The sequence below is a fragment of the Trachypithecus francoisi genome, unplaced genomic scaffold (assembly GCF_009764315.1).
Source record: "Trachypithecus francoisi isolate TF-2019V2 unplaced genomic scaffold, Tfra_2.0 Lachesis_group20, whole genome shotgun sequence".
In the NCBI taxonomy this organism is placed as follows: domain Eukaryota; kingdom Metazoa; phylum Chordata; class Mammalia; order Primates; family Cercopithecidae; genus Trachypithecus; species Trachypithecus francoisi.
This window is the reverse complement of record NW_022681466.1, coordinates 44,365,325-44,387,046: the sequence shown is the minus strand read 5'-3', so window position 1 is coordinate 44,387,046 and position 21,722 is coordinate 44,365,325. Positions and strand designations below refer to the sequence as shown.

At 40.3% G+C, this 21,722-nt stretch overlaps 1 protein-coding gene across 12 annotated transcripts in view; it reads left to right on the top strand.

The window, feature by feature from the left end:
- The window catches only part of TLK2 (tousled like kinase 2), a 147,570-nt gene that overhangs the window by 72,555 nt on the left and 53,293 nt on the right, over positions 1-21,722 (top strand). For all 12 annotated transcript variants that reach the window (XM_033184082.1, XM_033184087.1, XM_033184084.1 and 9 more), the window contains 4 exons: positions 6,883-6,978; positions 8,215-8,307; positions 14,830-14,940; positions 19,540-19,676. In XM_033184082.1, coding sequence (XP_033039973.1) covers positions 6,883-6,978; positions 8,215-8,307; positions 14,830-14,940; positions 19,540-19,676 — 437 coding nt within the window. The remainder of the gene's footprint in view (positions 1-6,882; positions 6,979-8,214; positions 8,308-14,829; positions 14,941-19,539; positions 19,677-21,722) is intronic.

Here is a 21,722-nt window from a genome sequence, read left to right as displayed (position 1 = left end):
TTCGGTTTCTATAAATAAACCAGATCGGATTTCATAGCAATTGTGTTGAATCTGTAGATCAATTTGAGAAGTATTGCCTTTTTAACAGTATTAAGTCTTTCAGTCCATTAACACAAAATATCTACTTATTTAGGACCCTTTAATTTCTTTCAACAATGTTTTGTAACTTGCAATATATAGTCCTATATTTATTTTGTTAAAATTATTCCTAAGTATTTATTCTTTTTATGCTATCGCAAATGGAATAGTTTTCTTAATTTTATTTTCAGATTGCTCATTGCTAGAGTATAGAAATACAATTGATTTTTGTATGTTGATCTATCATGATGGAGTCTTGCTCTTTCGCCCAGGCTGGAGTGCAGTGGTGCAGTCTCGGCTCACTGCTGCACTCTGCCTCCTGGGTTCAAGTGATTGACTGCTGCCTCAGCCTCCCGAGTAGCTGGGATTATAGGCACCTGCCACTACGCTCAACTAATTTTTTGTATTTTTAGTAGAGACAGGGTTTCACCATGTTGACCAGGCTGGTCTCGAACTCCTGACTTTGTGATTCACCCGCCTCAGCTTCCCAAAGTGCTGGAATTACAGGCGGGAGCCACCATGCCCGGCCTGGACTCATGATTTCTAATAATTTTTTTTGGTAAGACTTTTTATATACAAAATCATGTCATCTGCGAATATAGTATTACATCATTTCCAATCTGGATGCTTTTTATTTTCTTGCCTGATTGTCCTGACTAGAACCTTCAGTAGAATTTTGAATAGAAGTGGCTAGCTGGGACATCCTTGTCTTTCTTGTTCATGATTTTAAGGGAAAATGTGAGTTTTTAAAAAATAAGTATTTCATTAGCCAGGCGTGGTGGTGCGCACCTGTAATCCCAGTTATTCGGAAGGCTGAGGCAGGAGAATTGCTTGAACCCAGGAGACGGAGGTTGCAGTGAGCCAAGATTGTGCCATTGCACTCCGGCCTGGGTGAGATCTGTATCCAAAAAAAAAAAAAAGTATCATGTTTACTGTATGATTTTCAGAGGTGGTCATTTTTTAGGTTAAGAAGAAAGTTCCTTTTTTTTTTTTTTTTTTTTAAAAGACAGGGTCTCATTTTGTCACCCAGGCTGTTGGAGTGCAGTGGCCTGATCTTGGCTCACTACAGCCTCAACGGCTTGGACTCAAGCCATCCTCCCACCTCAGCCTCCCCAAATAGCTGGGACTACAGATGTGTGCCACCACACCTGGCTGATTTTTTGTTTGTTTGTTTGTTTGTTTGTTTTTTGAGCAAATTCTTCTTTTGTCACTGAGGCTGGAGTGCAGTGGTGTGGATCTTGGCTCAGTGCAACCTCTGCCTCCCAGATTCAAGCAATTCTCCTGCCTCAGCCTTCTGAGTAGCTGGGATTACAGGCGCACACCACTGTGCCTGGCTAATTTTTGTATCTTTAGTAGAGACAGAGTTTCACCATGTTGGCCAGGCTGGTCTTGAACTCCTGACCTCAAGTGATCCACCTTCCTTGACCTCCCAGAATGCTGGGATTACAGGCATGAACCACCACACCAGGTCCTGATTTATTTTGTAAAGACAGGGTTTGCCACGTTGGCCAGGCTGGTCTGGAACTCCTGAGCTCAAGCTATTAGCTTGCCTTGGCCTCTCAAAGTGCTAGGATTATAGGCGTGAGTGAACCAGTGCACCGGGCCAAGAAAGTTCCCTATTTTGAGTTTGATTTTTTTTTTTTAATCATGAAAAGGGCTTTTTATTTCAGAGAAATTTTATTTTACTGTTTCTTTGATTATTTCATTTCCTCTGTTCTTTTCTCTAGAAAGCCATTAGGTAGTTTCAGGGTCTCTGTGCTATTCACGTTTCTTTTCTTTTGTGCTCCGTTTAACCTTTTGTTTTATCTTCTGGGAGATTTTTTTTTTTTTTTTTTTTGAGATCGAGTCTTGACCCTGTCGCCTAGACTGGAGTGCAGTGGCACAATGTTGGCTCACTGCAACCTCTGCCACCTGGGTTCAAGCGATTCTCCTGCCTTAGCCTCCCGAATAGCTGGGACTACAGGCACGCACCACCACACCCAGCTAATTTTTAAAAATATTTTTAGTAGAGACGGGGTTTCACTGTGTTGGCCAGGCTGGTCTCGAACTCCTGACCTCAGGTGATCCACCCGCGTCAGCCTCCCAAAGTGCTGGGATTGCAGGCGTGAGACACTGCTCCCAGCCTCTTCTGGGAGATTTTCTTGACATAGTCTTTAAGGTTACTGGCTGTGTATTCAGCTGTGTCCATTTTGATATTTAACCCACCTATTAAATTTTTTAAACTTTGATAATCTTATTTTGTCAATTTGATTGTTCATGTTCTTTACTGTTTAATTTTTGTAGCTACAGTATCCTTTTGATCCTCTCTGAACCTATTTTATTTTTTTTAATCTTAAGAACCTTTAATCCAGTTACCTAAATGCAGAGTTTCAGTTTATGAAACGAACCAAAGCAGTTTGTCATTTTATACTATAAAATATTGAAAATCAAGTGCTAAACTGATACTTTACTTTTAAAGTTGTTTATTGAATTATTTGTTAACTCTATGATCAAGCATTGTTTTTTCGTCTTGGATTTTTCCTTTTGTGCTGTTGGGGTTGTCTTCAAGATGTATTTCGCTTAACTGAATGAGGGATCAGAGTAATTAATATAGGTTGTTGGCATGGATTTTTTTTTTTTTGTAACATAGTCTGTTTTCCAGTTTTGCATTTCTAGATTTTAACATAGGACCAGGCACAGAGGTTCACATTTAATGTTGAATGAATGATCAGTTACAGCATTTTTTTCTCTAACTGATCTGAGCATTGTCACATGAGGTCCTTATATTGTGTAGTACCTTTTACCTTTTAAAAACATTGTTTTCATTTTCATGAGGATTTTCTGCTTCCCAACTGAGGAATTTCCTAACTGCCTACTTCCTCAGTTAACTTTTGCATTTTTACTTATCAATGAGCTATTTATATGTGTATTTTTACAGAAAGCTTTCGTTTGGAAACATCACACTGAATCACTTTCTAACACCCTCAGTTTGCTAGAAGAAAACTTAGAATCAGAAATAAGCATATTTAAACCCATATACCGTACATCAAGAACTCTGTAGAAGGGCCTTTTAGCTTCCTCTTCTATGGGATCTGGCAACACAGAGCCCTTCCTGCAACTCCCAAAAGCAGATCTCTATCCAGCACAGGCAGATCCAGGCAGGCTGATGATTAATAACCAATTGAGGGGTGTATTTGCTGCATAGGAATAAATGCTAACCTTAGATAGTCAATGATTCCCTGAGATCGCTGAGGATCCCTATGATTCCTCTTCTCTGTTTCTCTGATGGTATCTCATTTTGTGTGTTATATTCAGAACTTGCATTATGGGTATTTAAAGTCCTTTGGAAGGTGCTTTAAGTTTTTGAGGCTTTTCTTTACCCTCTAGTGTATTGGAGCAGAAATGCTTATACTGCAGCATGGTGTTAAGGAAAGTGCGCACACTGTTTTTTGTTTATGGTATTCCATGGAAGTTAAGTGCACACACTTTGAACTTCCTAACTGCCTACTTCCTCAGTTAACTTTTGCATTTTACTTATCATTGGGCCATATGTATATATATGTGCCTTTTTTATTGTTATTTTTATTTTGAGATGGAGTCTCACTCTGTCACCCAGGCTGGAGTACAGTGGCGTGATCTCAGCTCACTGCAACCTCCACCTCCCGGGTTCAATCTATTCTCCTGCCTCAGCCTCCCAAGTAGCTGGGACTACAGGTGCGCACCACCACACCCAGCTAATTTTTTATATTTTTAGTAGAGACGAGGTTTCATCATATTGGCCAGGCTGGTCTTGAACTCCTGACCTCATGATCTGCCTGCCTTGGCCCCTCAAAGTGACGGGATTACAGGCATGAGCCACTGCACCCGGCCCTATGTGAGCTTTAATTTAGAAATATCTCACTAAATCACTTTCTGACACCCTCAGTTTGCTGGAAGAAAACTTAGAATCAGATATAAGCATTTTTTTTTTTTTTGAGACGAAGTCTCGCTCTGTCGCCCGGGCTGGAGTGCAGTGGCCAGATCTCAGCTCACTGCAAGCTCCGCCTCCCGGGTTTACGCCATTCTCCTGCCTCAGCCTCCCCAGTAGCTGGGACTACAGGCACCCGCCACCTCGCCCAGCTAGTTTTTTGTATTTTTTAGTAGAGATGAGGTTTCACAGTGTTAGCCAGGATGGTCTCGATCTCCTGACCTCGTGATCCGCCCATCTCGGCCTCCCAAAGTGCTGGGATTACAGGCTTGAGCCACTGCGCCCGGCCAGATAGAAGCATATTTAAACCAATATACCATATATCTAGAAATCTGTAGAAGTGTCTTTTAATAATTTGATTCTTTTTTTTTTTTTTTGAGACAGAATCTTGCTGTGTCTCCCAGGCTGGAGTGCAGTGGCGCGATCTCAGCTCACTGCAACCTCCACCTCCAGGGTTAAAACAGTTCTCCTGCCTCAGCCTCCCAAGTAGCTGGAATTATAGGCACCTGCCCCCATGCCTGGATTATTTTTTTTTTTGTAGTTTTAGTAGAGATGGAGTTTCACCATGTTGGCCAGGCTGGTCTTGAACTCCTGACCTCGTGATCCGCCCGCCTCGGCCTCCCAAAGTGCTGGGATTACAGGTGTGAGCCACTGCACCTGGTCTAATCATTTGATTCTTATCGGCGCTTATTATAAATATAGTTCAAGCAGTCATTTGTATAGAAACACATTGTAAAAGGAGAGGATTGTAAGAGCAATCAAATGATAACTGAAGGAAAGAATGCTTGTATCCTAGTGCATTATAATACTTGAGGTTCATAGTGGTGATCCTTAATTAGTAAGAAAAGATAGGATTTGCTGCATTCTCGAGTAGAGAACATTTTTAGTTATTTGGAATCATATAGACCTGGCGCTCCCCCAGCGACCCCCACCGCAAGATGGAGTCTTGCTCTGTCACCCCGTCTGGAGTGCAATGGCGTGATCTCGACACACTGCAACCTCCACCTCCTGGGCTCAAGCAATTCTCCTGCCCCAGCCTCCTCAAGTAGCTGGGATTACAGGTGCGCACCACCACACTCAGCTAATTTTTTTTTTTTTTTAAAGTAGAGACAAGGTTTCACCGTGTTGGCCAGGCTGATCCTCAACTTCTGACCTTAGCTGATCCACCCACCTTGGCCTCCCAAAGTGCTGGGATTATAGGCCTGAGCCACCGCACCCAGCCTCAAATCATAAATTTTTTTGTTGTTGTTGAGACAGGTCTTGCTCTGTTGCCCAGACTGGAGTGCAGTGACAGTCTTGGCTCACTGCAAGCTCCCCCTCCCAGGTTCAAGCGATTCTCCTGCCTCAGCTTCCTGAGTAGCTGGGATTACAGCCACATGCCACTGCACCCGGCTAATTTTTTGTATTTCCAGTAGAAATGGTATTTCACCATGTTGGCCAGGCTGGTCTTGAATTCCTGAACTTAGGTCATCCACCTGCCTTGGCCTCCCAAAGTGCTGGGATTACAGGCATGAGCCATTGTGCTCAGCCTCAAATCATAAACTTTTTAAAAAAAGGTTTATCCCTGACCCTCTAGATTAGGTTATATGCCTTGTTACATGCTCTTTTAAGCACTTACCCTAATTGTGATTGTGTATTTATTATATGATTGTTTATTCAACAGTTTCTTTCAACAAATATTTACTAAGTGTTTAGTAAATCTTCTTTTGGATTGTAAGCTTCATTAAGGCAGCGTAAGTACTGGGTCTATGGTTTCTCTTGGCCATGTGCACCTAGCACCTAGCACAGTCCTTAGACATAGACCTAGAGAGTACTTAATAAATAGTCATTGAATGGATACATTAAAAATGGCATTAATAATGCTGCCTGATAAGGCTGTTGTGAGCCTTCAATGAAATCGTGTGTAGGAAGTGCTAGTTTGCTCACAGGCTGGTGGTAACAGTGTACTGTGGTCATTGAGAGCAGTTATTGTGGACACAACCCCCAATTCTGGTTCCCCCACCTACTAGCTCTGTGAACCCACATAGGTCCTTAATATCTCTGATTTTTATTTTATTTATCTGTAAAATGGAACTAATAATTACACTTACAGGACAGAGTCTTGCTCTGTCACCCAGGCTGGAGTACAGTGGTGCGATCTTGGCTCACTGCAAGCTCCGCCTCCCGGGTTCATGCCATTCTCCTGCCTCAGCCTCCCAAGTAGCTGGGACTACAGGTGCCCACTACCACGCCTGGCTACCATGCCTGGCTAAATCTGTATCAAAAAAAAAAAAGGTACTATTGAGGATATAATATAACCTGAATAGGTTAATAACCTGAATAGGTTAATTATATTATGGAACCTAAACCATATAAATTTAAAATGCCTTAGAATACCCAGTCAGCAAGTGACAGTATTAGAAATCAACTTGGATTTTAGACCGCTGTGTGTTCATGGATAATGTTTGTGTTTAGGAGTCTATTCTGAGTAGTGGTTTGCAGTCCTTTACGTGCATCCCCTGTGCACTGGATGCGTCACTCCCCTTTTCTGACTAAAGCATATGCAAATACAAGTGAAAAAGTCAAGTTATTACAGGAATAACTTTTTTTTCTAATTTTCATATTTTAAAAATTCATTTGTAAGCATTTGATACTTTAAACCTGTTTCCAGGAGCTTGGTATAAACTACCATGTCCAGCCCTTTGTCTCATATTTGAATTGTTTTACTTTCTTCTTGGCCACATGGCCCTGACTTCTCACTTTCATAAGAAGGGTTTGTATTGTGGAGATACAAATTATGGAGTTGTTTGCATTAATACAAGTGTTTGTGGAAGAAGATGCCAAACTTTCCTGTAATTGGTAATGCACCTTTATTGTAGGCTCAGCAAAACAGTCCCTCATCTACAGGATCTGGCAACACAGAGCATTCCTGCAGCTCCCAAAAACAGATCTCCATCCAGCACAGACAGACCCAGGTAGGTTGGTGATCGATAATCAATTGAGGGGCATAACTGCTGTGTGGGAATAAGTGCTAACCTGTGTAGTCTGTGATTCTTCTCTGTCTTCTCTGACCACCTCATTGTTTGTGTGTATTATATTCAGAACTTGCATTATGGGTATTTAAAGTCCTTTGGAAGGTGCTTTAACTTTTCTTTACTTTTCTGGTGTATTGTAGCAGAAATGCTTATGCTAAAGCATGGCGTTAAGGAAAGTGCACACTTTTTTTTCCTACAGTATTCCACAGAAGAAAAGTACCTCTACTTTGAAGGCCTAAGTTCAGATTCTGTCCTGGGCCTCAGTTTTTCTTAGTACAAATCATCTGTGAAAATGTGCTTGGTTCTCGTGATCTCGGACAGTGTATACAAAGTGTTTCTTAGTAGTGTACTTGTAGTAGGTTTTCAATAAATGTTAATTCCCTAATTTATGAAAGTAGTTAATGTATTCCTTTTCCTGCTTACTTATTTATACCTGGCTAAACTTCTCTCAGATGTGAGATACCAACATGGCTTACTCCTTAAATTGTGTTCAGAAACTCTTTAACTTAGGGAGTATTCTGAACATTTGAGGATTATATCTGCAAAGGATGGTAGCTATAGCTTCCATTTTGTAGTTTTCAGTATACTGAGTTTTCTTGAAGCCTCTTTTGATACTATATGTATTACCTTCAAGACAGGATGGTTGGCAATCTAGGAGAATTTCTTAAATCTCAAGAACTATACAACTCCCTGGAGCACATTTGAATTTTATCTAAATCACCACCAGCTCTTGTACAGTTCAGTTAGATAATAGAGCACTCAGGTAGCTTCTTCTCTTCCCTTCTGATTGCTCTCTGTTTCCACCAGATGGCGCATTTGTTCCTTAGACATTTGGGTCAACTTTTCTATGAGATCCTTTTCTATTCAAAGTTAGTTTCATTACTGGAGTAACATGTTTCTACATTGTTCAGTGCACAGTAGTGAGAATTCATATATTTGATTCCAGAATTAACGTGTGTTTGAAGTGTAGGTGTAGTGGGACATAGGAAACCCAGCAGAGGACTTGAAGAATGAGATGAGACAAGCAGATTTCATTTCTTGAGCTATGTGATTCTAGGCCATTTGTGTGAGCAAGTGCTTTTTTTCCAGCCCCCCCGAGAAAGGTAATGAGAAAAGTGTGATGACATATAACATGTTGAGACTAATCCTAAATTTGTTTTACCTTTGTCTCTGTAGTCCGACCTCACAATAGAAAAAATATCTGCACTAGAAAACAGTAAGAATTCTGACTTAGAGAAGAAGGAGGGAAGAATAGATGATTTATTAAGAGTAAGTATTAAAATGTGGTAAGAGATTTTATAGCAAGCACCATTTGTTATGTATATTTGTATTATGTACATATCATAGTAGTAGTTACTATAGCCAAATAACAAAATGAAATAATGAACATTTGGGTATTTTTCTTTAATTGAGGGAATCCGAGTAGGAACCAGGTTCCTACATTCTAAACACTACCTTTAAATTGGAAATCTTATACTGTAGTATATTTAATGATTGAATTTATACTGGAGAAATAGATAGTGGAGTGGTATTTCATCTAGAACTGTGGGAATAAGTATAAAGTGTTGTTTTCCCATTCCAGAGAAGTTTTTTTAATATTGTTGAATTTTATAAGCTATTTCAAAAGGACTTTTTAGCCCGTTTTGCCTTTTGGCTCATACTTTTAAAAAAGTAAAAAGGGCTGGTCATGGTGGTTCACATCTGTAATCCCAGCACTTTGGGAGGCCGAGGCAGGTGGATCACTTGAGGTCAGGAGTTTGAGATCAGCCTGGCCAACATGGTGGAAAGAAACCCTGTCTCTACTAAAAAATATAAAACATTATCCTGGTGTGGTGGCAAGTGGCTATAGTCCCAGCTACTTGGGAGGCCGAGGCAGGAGGATCGCTTGAGCCTGGGTGGTGGAGGTTGCAGTGAGCCAAGATCGAGCCACTGCATTCCAGCCTGGGTGACAGAGTGATACTTTGTCTCAAGAAAAAAATAAGAAAAAGGACTGGGCATGGTGGCTCATACCTACCACTTTGGGAGGCTGAGGCAGGAGGACTGCTTGACACCAGGGGTTTGAGACTAGCCTGCACGACACAGCAAGACCCCATTTCTACAAAAGAATACAAAATTTGCCGGGCATGGTGGTGTGCCTGGGGTCCCAGCTACTGGGAGCCTGAGGTGGGAAGATGCTTGAGCCCAGGAACTCTAGGCTGCAGTGAGCCAAGATCATGCCGCTGCACTCCAGCCTGGACAACAGAGCAACACCCTGCTTCAAAAAAAAAAAAAAAAGATGATACATGCTCTTTACCAAATACAGAAAAATATGTCACTCATAATTCCATTAATTGGGATTAAACATCTGGTACCTTTTTTTTTCCAGTAATTTTTCTGAGCTGTTTGAAGTGGACAGAGAGAGAGAGAGAGACGTATATATGTATATATGTGTATATATACATATATATTAATTACAGAAATGTAATACAAGTAAAAAAATTTTGGAGGTCAGATCATCATGAGTACAGTGACTTTTATTATCTTTATTATTAAACATATTTGTGCTAATGTGGTAGTTAATCTGCCTCTTTAGGGTCCTGAACCCTCCAGGGCTACCGTGACCCAGCGAGGTGGGAATCGGTGGCCTTGCCTTTGTCAGTCTTTCTTATTAGGCTTCGGGTACAATTTTGTTTGAATAAAGGTATATGTTTAATAATAAAGATAATAAAAGTCGTTGTACTCATGATGATCTGACCTCCAAAATTTTTTTACTTGTATTATATTTCTGTGATTAATGAAAACATAGGGTAAAATAGTGTAGTTTGACTCCTTTTTATATAAAACCTGGAATTCAGCACATAACTAAACTGAGTCTGGCCTTTATTAGTAAAGTCTGGTGTGTTTATATTATTATTAATTTTATATATTTATTTTGAGACAGGGTCTCACTCTGTTACCCAGGCCGGAGTGCAGTGGCACAGTCTTGCAAGCTGTGCCCTCCCCAATCCCCACCTGAAGTGATCCTCCCACCTCAGCCTCCCAGGTAGCTGGGACTATAGGCATGTGCCCACTACATTTGGCTGTTTATATTATTGTTAGTTAATTTATTTTTTGAGACAGAGTCTCACTTTGTCACCCATGCTAGAGTGTAGTGGCGTGATCTTGGCTCACTGCAACCTCTGCCTCCTGGGTTCAAGTGATTCTCCTACCTCAGCCTCCCAAGTAGCTGGGATTACAGGCATGCGCCACAATGCCTGGCTAGTTTTTGTGTTTTTAATAGAGATGGGTTTTTGCCATGTTGGCCACGCTGGTCTCAAACTCCTGACCTGCAGTGATCGGCCCGCCTTGTCCTGCCAAAGTGCTGGGATTACAGGTGTGAGTCACTGCACTCAGCTTATATTATTATTATTAAATTATCATTTTTACTACTTTATATGATACTAAATTCTTATGTATAGAGTATAGGCAGAGACAGCTTTATTACCAAATTTGTAGTCATTGTTAGACTTGTTTATTCAACTGATTTCAAAGCTTATCAACAGTTTTTTTATTTATGGTTTTTGTTTTATCTGTTGATGGTGATACATTTTTAAGTGATTATTTTTCAGCAAGGATTTGTCCGTGTTAAATTTTCTCTGCCTTGCAGACCTGAGAATTCTCTCTCTTGCCCTCCCATGAAAAGACAACACTGTATGCAGGATTTTTGTGTCATAACCCCTTGTTTTGTTCATTCTCCCTCTCAAATATAACACACACATTCTCTCTCTCTCTCTCTCCTTCAGTTTTTCAAGCATTTAGTATTTCAGAGAAGTTCATGACCAAAGCAGCAAACACCATAATTTATTAAATATTACCTCAGGGTGTATCTATATGTGGGTTTATATATTTTTATTTGGAAGATGTGTGATTATGTCTAACTATGCTTTTATCCCTCTTTATATTGGTTTCTTCTTGGCTGTTAGCTTGAATCTCTGATTTCTCTCCTTTATTTCTAACATGTTATGTCTCATTTTAATGTGATTGCCTCTTCTGAATGTCATTAAACACTGTCTTCCACATATTTCTGGCATTTACTGCAGCTCATGTGAATTTTGATTTTATTGTTTACATTTTTATTTTTTGAGACAGTGTCTTGCTGTTGCCCAGGCTGGAGTGCAGTGGCACCATCACGGCTCACTACAGCCTTCATCTCCCAGGCTCAAGCAGTCCTCTCACCTCAGCCTCCTGAATAGCTGGGACTACAGGCACGTGCCACTGTGCTTGGCTAATTTTTTTATTTTTTGTAGGAACAGGGTCTCACTATGTTGCCCAGGCTGGTCTTGAACTCTTGGGCTCAAGCAGTCCTCCTGCCTTGGCCTCCCAAAGTGCTGGGATAACAGATGCGAGCCACTGTGCCAGGCCTATTATTTACATTTTAAATTTCCCTGCTTTTTTCCCCTCATGTAATATACTTTCTTATCCCATCCTGTATATTCTCTAGGGTTTTTGGTTCCTATTTCCTAGATATCATGTCTTTTTGCATTCTGTGAAATACGACAAGAATTCTAAAATGTTCTTTTGATTTCTATGGGTGTTTTCAAGCTGATTTTCTGTATTCCTTGGGCCTATTTTTTTGTTGTTGTTTTTATTTACTGTTGTTATTTTTATTTCCTTTTCTCCATCTTTGAATGAGAAGAACCACATGTAGTCTCAGCACTGTGTTCTGTTTTTCATTGTTCGGATATGTATACTTGCATGGAGTTGCTCTTATTCCTGTTTTTATTCATTTGGGTGCTGGTTGAATTGCCATTGAAGATTTATAATGAAATGGTTTGTGGGTGTAAAAAGCTCCTTGCCAAATTCCAGTATCTGTCAGGGTTTTGTACAGAGAAGCTCTGCTGGACTGAGAAAGAATTGTGGGTGTGCCTTTCTCCATCATCTAACTCTTTAAGATTGAGATGACAGAGTATGAGAAAAACTTGAATCCTAACGTGATACTGCTTTAGGAGTTTAAAAAAAAAGGTTTGCTTATGTTTTCTTTTTTTTTTTTTGAGACGGAGTCTCCCTCTGTCGCCCAGGCTGGAGTGCAGTGGCCGGATCTCAGCTCACTGCAAGCCCCGCCTCCCGGGTTTACGCCATTCTCCTGCCTCAGCCTCCCGAGTAGCTGAGACTACAGGCGCCCACCATCTCGCCCGGCTTGTCGCTCGTTTTTTGTATTTTTTAGTAGAGACGGAGTTTCACTGTGTTAGCCAGGATGGTCTCGATCTCCTGACCTCGTGATCCGCCCGTCTCGGCCTCCCAAAGTGCTAGGATTACAGGCTTGAGCCACCGCGCCCGGCCTGCTTATGTTTTCTAAGAAGCAATATGTTTCCTTCACTCACCACTGCCCCTTCTACTCCATCGTCTTCAGACGGTTGCAGTCTTTATTTGTATGTAGAGCAGTATTAAAGGAGTAGATAAGTAAAAAAGGAAGACACAGAGGGCAGCTGCCTTGTTTTTAGGTTGATTAGAACTTGTGCTTCTAGAAGATCTAGAGAATCGACAGTGGGGGAAAGACTACATGTCTTGTGTATTGTTTCAGACGTCAGTCATTGAATTTTGCCATTTTAGTAAGATGTTGGATATGGCTGCATTGGGGGCTACTAGCCAGCTGCTTTTTTTTTTTTTTTTTTTTTAATTTTAAAAAAGAGGAAACTGTCTTGCTCTGTCTCCCAGGCTGGAGTGCTGTGGTGCAATCACAGGTCACTGCAGCCTCGACCTCCCAGGCTCAAGCAATCCTTAGCCTCCTGAATAGCTGGCATAAGAGGCATGTACCACCACACATGGCTAATTTTCAAAATTTTATAGAGACAGCGTTTTGCCATGTCACCAAGGCTGGTCTTGAACTCCTGGGCTCAAGCGATGCTCCTGCCTTGGCCTCCCAGAGTGCTGGGATTATAGGCATGAGCCATGCGTGCCAGCCACCAGCTGTTACTTTAAACATGAATTCCTCAAAGACATTAGTGTCAGAAGCCACAAAAACTTAGAATTCTTAAAATTTTAAATAACTGCCAGGAGGTTGATTGATTTCATACATTTGATTATAGATTTCAAGGGAACACTCACCTTATGAATAGACTGGGTTTTCCGTAAACATTAAATGATCTTTGCTTTGTAGATTTTTTAGTATGAATTTGGTAATCATACTTACCCAAATGTAGTTACACTCTGCCTTTGATAATGTGGTTCTATACAAAAACTAACGGAAGAAATTATGCTGATAAGGAGAGGAGAAACATTTGGCGACAGAAGCTGTTTCCCATGGGTTACTTTTATAATGAAGCTATATTATACAAAAGAAAAAATGATAAAAAATTTTAACGAAGCTACAAAGTCTCAAAAATTGAGTATCATGTAGTTTGTGCTTTTAGTTTAGAAACACATAACAGGATTTTCTTTTTCATAATTTAAGTGAGTTTTCATGAGGTAATATTATTTGCTAGAAGAGCTGAGTTTTTTTTTTGTTTTTTTTTTTTGTTTTTAACACAAAAGGAATAAATTCAGGACTTACAAGTCAAATTCGTCCTTGGGTTAGTGGTTCTTTCCTTCTCTGTTATTGCAGGAGACTTTAAGTTTTTAGTCCACACTGTAGGCTTCTGACCACAGCTAAATTAGCTGTATATTTACATTCTGGCATTCTTGAATCAGGACCTTGTTTGTTTGTTCTGTCTTTTGTGGGCATGGGCGTGCCTAGCTTCTCTGGTGATGAACATTTATGCAAATTTATATTTCTTAAATAAGACTAGAAAAAGAACAAAGCAAACATAAAATTCAGTAATTTTTTTGTACGTGCTTAGTCACTCTTTGTGTTTTAAACATTCATTGTAGTTTAATTTTTTTTTTTTTGAGATAGAGTCTTATTCTGTCACCTAGGCCGGAGGGCAGTGGCGCAATCTCGGCTCACTGCAACCCTTGCCTTTGGGTTCAAGCGATTCTCCCACCTCAGCCTCCCGAGTAGCTAGAATTACAGGCTCCTGCCACCATGCCTGGCTAATTTTTTTATTTTTTTATTTATTTTTTTATTTTTTATTTTTTTTTTGAGACGGAGTCTCGCTCTACTGCCCAGGCTGGAGTGCAGTGGCCGGATCTCAGCTCACTGCAAGCTCCGCCTCCCGGGTTCCTGCCATTCTCCTGCCTCAGCCTCCCGAGTAGCTGGGACTACAGGCACCCGCCACCTCGCCCGGCTAGTTTTTTGTATTTTTTAGTAGAGACAGGGTTTCACCGTGTTAGCCAGGATGGTCTCAATCTCCTGACCTCGTGATCCACCCGTCTCGGCCTCCCAAAGTGCTGGGATTACAGGCTTGAGCCACCGCGCCCGGCCTAATTTTTTTATTTTTATTAGAGATGGGGTTTGACCATGTAGGCCAGGCTCATCTTGAACTCCTGACCTTGAGTCATCTGCCTGCCTCGGCCTCCCAAAGTGCTAGGATTGCATGCGTGAGCCATGATTCCCGGCCTTAACATTTTTTAAATTATTATTTTGTGATAGCTTAGGTGTTTGTGATTACAAGATTAGCTGTAACTGGTTATTGGCAGGAGCAAAATATGATCGGTAGAAAAACATGCTAAACTTAGTAATTCAATTTATCATTTACAAATAGATGATATATTATGAGAGAATAAAGGAATGAATTATTTACTTTTTCTAACATATAGTTACTTCTTACCTGTTTGAACTTTAATTTTGCTTTTGATAGAACAACATATAGAAATGTTTTTTTTTCTCTCCCTAGAAACTGCTTTTCTGTTAATCTTCTTCCTTGGAGCTAATTAAAAATTTTTTTCTCATTGAAGGCCAACTGTGATTTGAGACGGCAGATTGATGAACAGCAAAAGATGCTAGAGAAATACAAGGAACGATTAAATAGATGTGTGACAATGAGCAAGAAACTCCTTATAGAAAAGGTCAGTGAATAATGTTGGCCTAACCTCTGTATCCCAAGATACTCAATGTGTGTCGTTGTGTGGCTTTTTATTCCTTACTTGAGATGAAAATATTTAAAAGTAGAGCTTTTTAGGAACATGATTTGACAATTAGAATTTTTTCCTTGCATGGACACCAGACCACACATCCAGAGTGTTAATTTGGGATATGCTTTGTTGCTGTGCATTGCTTTGAGTGTGATACTGAACAGGGACAGCTTGTCCTAGTTGAGTTTATTTGGGGTATTGCTCTCCTAAATTCTTATATTCATTCTGTCAATTGACGTGAGTATACTATTACTATTAGAATCATTAACAATAGTTGCATTTTTGTTTCAGAGATGGCATTCAGGGTAACTTATGTATATAATAATGTGATAATTAAATGCTTTGTGCATTAAAAAATTAAAGTTGTCATACACCTGTATATGATTACTTAATTGGCTGATGTCCCCTTTATTATATTCATTGGTTAGTTATCACTTATCTCTGTTAGTAGTTATTAGTAACTATTAGAAGGTTTTTTTTTTTTTTTTTTTTTTTTTTTTTGAGACTGAGTCTCGTCCAGGCTGGAGTACAGTGGCATGATCTCAGCCCACTGTAGCTGTTGCCTCCTGGGTTCAAGCAATTCTCCTGCCTCAGCCTCCTGAGTAGCTGGGTTTACAGGCGTGCGCCACCATGCCTGGCCAATTTTTGTATTTTTATACAGGGTTTCGCCATGTTGGCCAGGCTGGTTTTGAACTCCTGACCTCAAGTGATCTGCCTGTCTCGGCCTCCCAAACTGCTCTGTTTACAGGCGCTCACCACTGTGCCCGGCCTATTTCTTAGAAGTTTTAGGAAGGCTATACTTCCTAATGATAATATTACAAGAACAAACTAGAGGTTTGAGATGTACTGGGGATTTATTTTCCTGAAATCTTTGGAATGTTGTTAAAAAGAAAGTAAACACTGTCTCAGTAAAAGTGAATGGATTATTTTATTGAGGCCGAAGATACTGGGGAAAATTTTGTTTCATTCTTTGACTCATTAATCAACTTTATAGAAAAGAAATCACTTTTTAAAATTTTTTCTGAGAGTGAGAAAAAATAAAATATATGCTAATCCAGATAATTTCTTTGAAGTTTTATAATACTTCTGGAAATCAGCATAGATTCAGCCAGTTGTACTAAACTCTAAATAGCATACTACAAAAAGTAAACATAATGCTGTCTCTGAGTTCTCACAGGAAAACAGAACTTTCTATTTGCTAGGAGTAGTACATAACAAAATTTAAATTTGTTTCCAAAATTGTAGTACCTACTTAATTGACTTTCTAAATAGGGAGTGTTTATTGAGTATCTGCTACACCGTGATGCAATATAAAGAAGCATAAATGGGCTGGGTGTGGTGGCTCATGCCTGTAATCCCAGCACTTTGGGAGGCCAATGAGGGCGGATCACTTGAGGTCGAGAGTTCGAGACCAGCCTGGCCAACATGGTGAATGAAACCCCGTCTCTACTAAAAACACAAAAATTGGCCGGGTATGGTGGCGTACGCCTGTAATCTTAGCTACTCTTGAGGCTGAGACACGAGAATCACTTGAACCCGGGAGGCGGAGATTGCAGTGAGCCTGAGATCATGCCATTTCACTCCAGCCTAGGTGGTAGACTGAGACCGTCTCAAAACAAAAACAAGCAAAAAAAACCACACAAATGAAAATGCAATCATAGAGTGCAATATTATCTTTCATAGAATTTGAATACATAAAAACTCTTATAACTTAATCATAAAAAGGCAACTCATTAAAAATGAGCAAGAGACTTGAGCAGATAGTTTACAAAAAAAGAGTATATAAAAATACGCAAATGGCAAGCATGAAAACATGTTCAATGTCATTATCCATCAGGAAAACTCAAGGTAAAACTAGTGTGAGATAGTACTACAGACTCAGTAGAATGACTAGAAGTAAAAAAAACCTGACGGATCCAAGGGTTGGTGAAGATAGGGGACAGCCTGATTTCTTACACCAGTAGAAATGTAAAATATTACAGCCACTTCAGAAGGTTTTTGGACAATTTTTCTGTTTGAGATAAATATGCACTAAATCCTGTGATCCAGCAGTTCCTCTCCTGGCATTTACCCAAGACAAATGAAAGCAAATGTTGGCAGGGCATGGTGACTCACACCTGTAATCCCAGCACTTTGGGAGGCTCAGGCAGGAGGTTCACTTGAACCCAGGAGTTTGAGATTAGCCTGGGCAGCACAGTGAGACCATCTTTATTTTTAAAAACGGAAGAAAGCAAATGTCCATAAAAGTGTTTGTATGAGAATATTCATGGCAATTTTACTCATAGCCAAAAACTGGAAACATCCTAGGTGTCTCTTAACAAGTGAATGTATATACAAATTATGATATGATCATACAGTGGAATACTACTCAATAATAAAAAAGAGAATGAATTTCTCATGATAGAACAGTTTGCATGAATGTGAGAAACAAAAGACACAGTTCTGCCATCAGAGGGTAACAGTCTACATGAGGGTGGGGGAATAACATACATTCACATATATAAGGAAACCTATTCAGGTGAGCAGTGCACTTACTAAGAATTCACTAAAGTTAGCTGGGCGTGGTGGTAGCTACCCAAGAGGCTGAGGTGGGAGGATCACTGGAGCCAGGAGTTGGAGGCTGTAGTAAGCTGTGATTGCACTGCTGCACTCCAGCCTGGGCAACAGAGTGAGACCCTGTCTCTTAAAAAAATAAAAGAAGGGCCGGGCGCGGTGGCTCAAGCCTGTAATCCCAGCACTTTGGGAGGCCAATGAGGGCGGATCACTTGAGGTCGAGAGTTCGAGACCAGCCTGGCCAACATGGTGAATGAAACCCCGTCTCTACTAAAAAAATACAAAAATCTAGCCGGGCAAGGTGGCGGGCGCCTATAGTCCCAGCTACTCGGGAGGCTGAGGCAGGAGAATGGCGTGAACCCGGGAGGCGGAGCTTGCAGTGAGCTGAGATCCGGCCACTGCAATCCAGCCCGGCAATAGAGCGAAACTCCGTCTCAAAATAAAAGAAAAGAAAAGAAAAGAAGAAGAAAGAAAGAAAAATTCACTAAAATAAATCAAGGGCAGGAGACTAATTGGAGAAAGCTGTAAAGAAGAGGAAAAATGTATTCTGGGCATGAAAAACTGCAGCTATAAATTGCCTGTCGGTTGAAAATAGGACATCTCAAGGACGTTTATCCCATAGTATCATCTCTTACAGTACTTTATTCTTTTCCTTTGAATTGTTTACCACAGTTTGTACTTAGAATTACCAATTAATATATTTAGTGGTTATAACCCCCCCTCTCTCTAGGCTGTGAACACCAGTTTTTTTCTATGTTCTATATTTAACATTCTTACAGTTCATGACGTATAATTTGTTTTAAATAAACCTATGTTCAGTGAATGATGTTCTCAGGAATCAGGAGTATATAAGGTGTTCTGGAGTAAGAATTCTGCAGGGAGGCACATACAATCTTCTAGTGCATGGAGGAGTTTTTCTTGTTTGGATCCAAAGTTTGGTAGCAAAGACCCATGGAAGATTTGGAACATCAAACTGGAAGTGTGCAAAGTGGTGTTCTGAGAAGATGAATTGTCAGCAGTTCTCTGGAAAAGATTAGAGAATAAACAGAAAATAGGGAAACAGCTTAAGAGCTAGGCATTGATGTGGCCCAAATGTGAGATGCTGAACTCTAAGATTAAAAACACCTAGGCAGGCTGGACATGGTGGCTCAGGCCTGTAGTCTTTGCACTTTGGGAGACGGAGGTGGGCTGATCACTTGAGGCCAGGAGTTCAAGACCAGCGTGGCCAACATGGCGAAACCCAGTCTCTACTAAAAAATAGAAAAATTGGCCGAGCATGGTGGCTCACGCCTGTAATCTCAGCACTTTGGGAGGCTGAGGCGGGCGACTCACGAGGTCAGGAGTTCGAGACCAGCCTGGTCAACATAGTGAAACCCCGTCTCTGCTAAAAATACAAAAATTAGCTGGGCATGGTGGTGTGTGCCTGTAGTCCCAGCTACTTGGAAGACTGAGGCAGAATAATCGCTTGAACCCGGGAGGTGGAGGTTGCAGTGAGCTGAGATTGCACCACTGCACTCCAGCTTGGGCAACAGAGTGAGACCTCGTCTCAAAGAAAAAAAAAAAATTATCCGGGTGTGGTGGCGCACACCTGTAGTCCCAGCTACTCAGGAGACTGAGGCGGGAGAATCGCTTAAACCTGGGAAGCAGAGGTTGCAGTGAGCCAAGATCATAGCTCTGCACTCCATTCTGGGCGATAGAGCAAGACTCTGTCTTAAAAAAAAAAAAAAAACACGCACACACATAGACAGATTGGGAAAGCTTTACCAAAGAGGAACCTGCAGTTGTTTCATTATTCTATCTTGTTTACTTTGTTTGAATAGGAATAGTCAGTCATCCAAGGAGTCATTATTGACTGTTCTGAGAAAGTGTATGGTTTTCAACAGTGTGTTTCCCGATAATGTTAAATGTTTTAGTTTCTAAGAAGTGTCTTTATCCATGCTAATTGATATTGAATTCCTTTTTTTGTCTGTTTCCCCTAAGTCAAAACAAGAGAAGATGGCATGTAGAGATAAGAGCATGCAAGACCGCTTGAGATTGGGCCACTTTACTACTGTCCGACATGGGGCCTCATTTACTGAACAGTGGACAGATGGTTATGCTTTTCAGAATCTTATCAAGTAAGTGAATTGTTATGATTAAATGGAGAATTGAAAAGTTCGTTTGGATTTTTTAGGTTTTCTATAATTGTAGTCATTAATAATCCTAGTATTTGTAGTCATCTTTTCAGTTAGTTTTTTAGTCACCACATGTGGAAAGAAATGTGTCGAATGAAGTAAAGTCCTGAAAAAAAAGACACAAGTAAAATCAGGAATACAAAATGAGTTCCAGAAAATAAAAGAATCAGAATTGCTGAAGCTAAGGAAGAAAAACCTAGGGTCTGACTTTCTATCTTTCTAATTATATAATGAATTTTCATTAAGAGTCTGTTTAGCATTTATTCTGGATCCATAGAAAAATGAAATGTGAAAGGACCTGAGAAAGAATTTCCTGAGTTAAGTTTAGGTATAAAGCAGAATAAAACCATTGAAGAACTTTATAGGACATGTTCCTGGGATTATTTAAGGAGATAGCGTCCAGTCATCAGAGAGTCACTTCCTGGAAGGCAGTGGTGACCAGCCCCATTGCATGTGCCTGTCTGCAGCTTGGAATCTTGAACATTCATTGTCTTTGTCATAACTTTTGCTTTGAAGCATTTAGGTATTTATTCCAAGGAGGGAATTAACATTTAAAATCCTCAAATTCCAACTGTGTGACTAGCTACCATTAGCTTAGATCTTTAAATGTATATCAATATCTTCAGATTGCAGTACCTTTTGGTGTATCTTTTTTTTTTTTGATCTCCAGGTCATGATGAGTTGGAAGGTTCTATAGACTGCCTTTCCTTCCTTCCTGTGTTTTTTTGCTGAAATAGCTTGTTGAGTATGAATTGGGAAACATATGACTACTTTTGAGTAATAATGAAACAAATAAGAAACTTATGCGTGAAAGAAAATACAAATATTGATGCTATTTATAATATTTGTTAAAACTAACCTCTGAATTACATGTTAGTAGTCCTTGTTTTATGTGTGAAACATTAACCTCCAACTTAGATTAAGCGTGTTTTTGCTTCATGATTGTTCCTCATGTATGTATATTTTGGTGTGTGAAGAGGCTTTCAAGTCAAAGAATACCTTGAAAGGAAAGCACAGACTTTTCTTAGGCCAGCACCAGACATTAAGAGCAGCATTCACTCTGCATTCTTAAGCATAGGTGGCTGGTGATAGCAGAGGTATCAGGGCAGTATAAACAGCGGTTACATGGAGGTATGATACCTGTTTATAACATCCTGGCCAAGAAATGCAAGTTGCCCTGGAAGTGACATACCATCCAGTTTCCAAATTTGTTAAAATAGAATCAGAAGAAGACAAAACTTAAGATCCACATAGTGGCCAAAGCCACCTAATGCTTACACTGACTTCTAGTAGTGGTAGTGGCTCTGAGCAGCCCTGTCAATGGCTACTATTTAGATGGCAGTCTTTTTAGACTTTGATTCAGGAAAGATGGTGAGTTTGTATGTATAGAGACGTAATTAGTTTTAAGAAGTGCTTATGGCTGGGCGCAATGGCTCATGCCTGTAATCCCAGCACTTTGGGAGGCTGAAGTGGGTGGATCAGTTGAGCCCAGGAGTTCGAGACCAGCCTGGGCAACATGATAACACCCTGTCTCTACAAAATATACAAAGATTAGCTGGGTGTGGTGGCCCTCACCAGTGGTCCCAGCTACTTGGGAGGCTGAGGTGGGAGGATGACTTGAGCCCAGGAGGAGAGGTGAGTGATGCAGTGAGTGGTGCAGTGAGCCGAGAATTGCACCACTGTCCTCTAGCCTGGACGACAGAGCCAGACCCTGTCTCAAAACAAAACAAAACAAAAAGAAGTGATTAAACTTACTGCTGATAGTAGCAATATCTTATCTCATATTCTAAAAGCAACTTGATGCCCATGAGGGTCTGGAAATCTGTATGGTAGAGTACAAAATGATGACTTTGCTGTAGAGCCATCAAATCAGAGGAATGAGACTATGTAAATGAAATCCCTAAGTAGGACTGTTCACTGTAGGTGGATAGCACTGTTTTACTGTTTTAAGCCATATAAATGGCAAGAAATCTATGTCTTCTCTTGGGA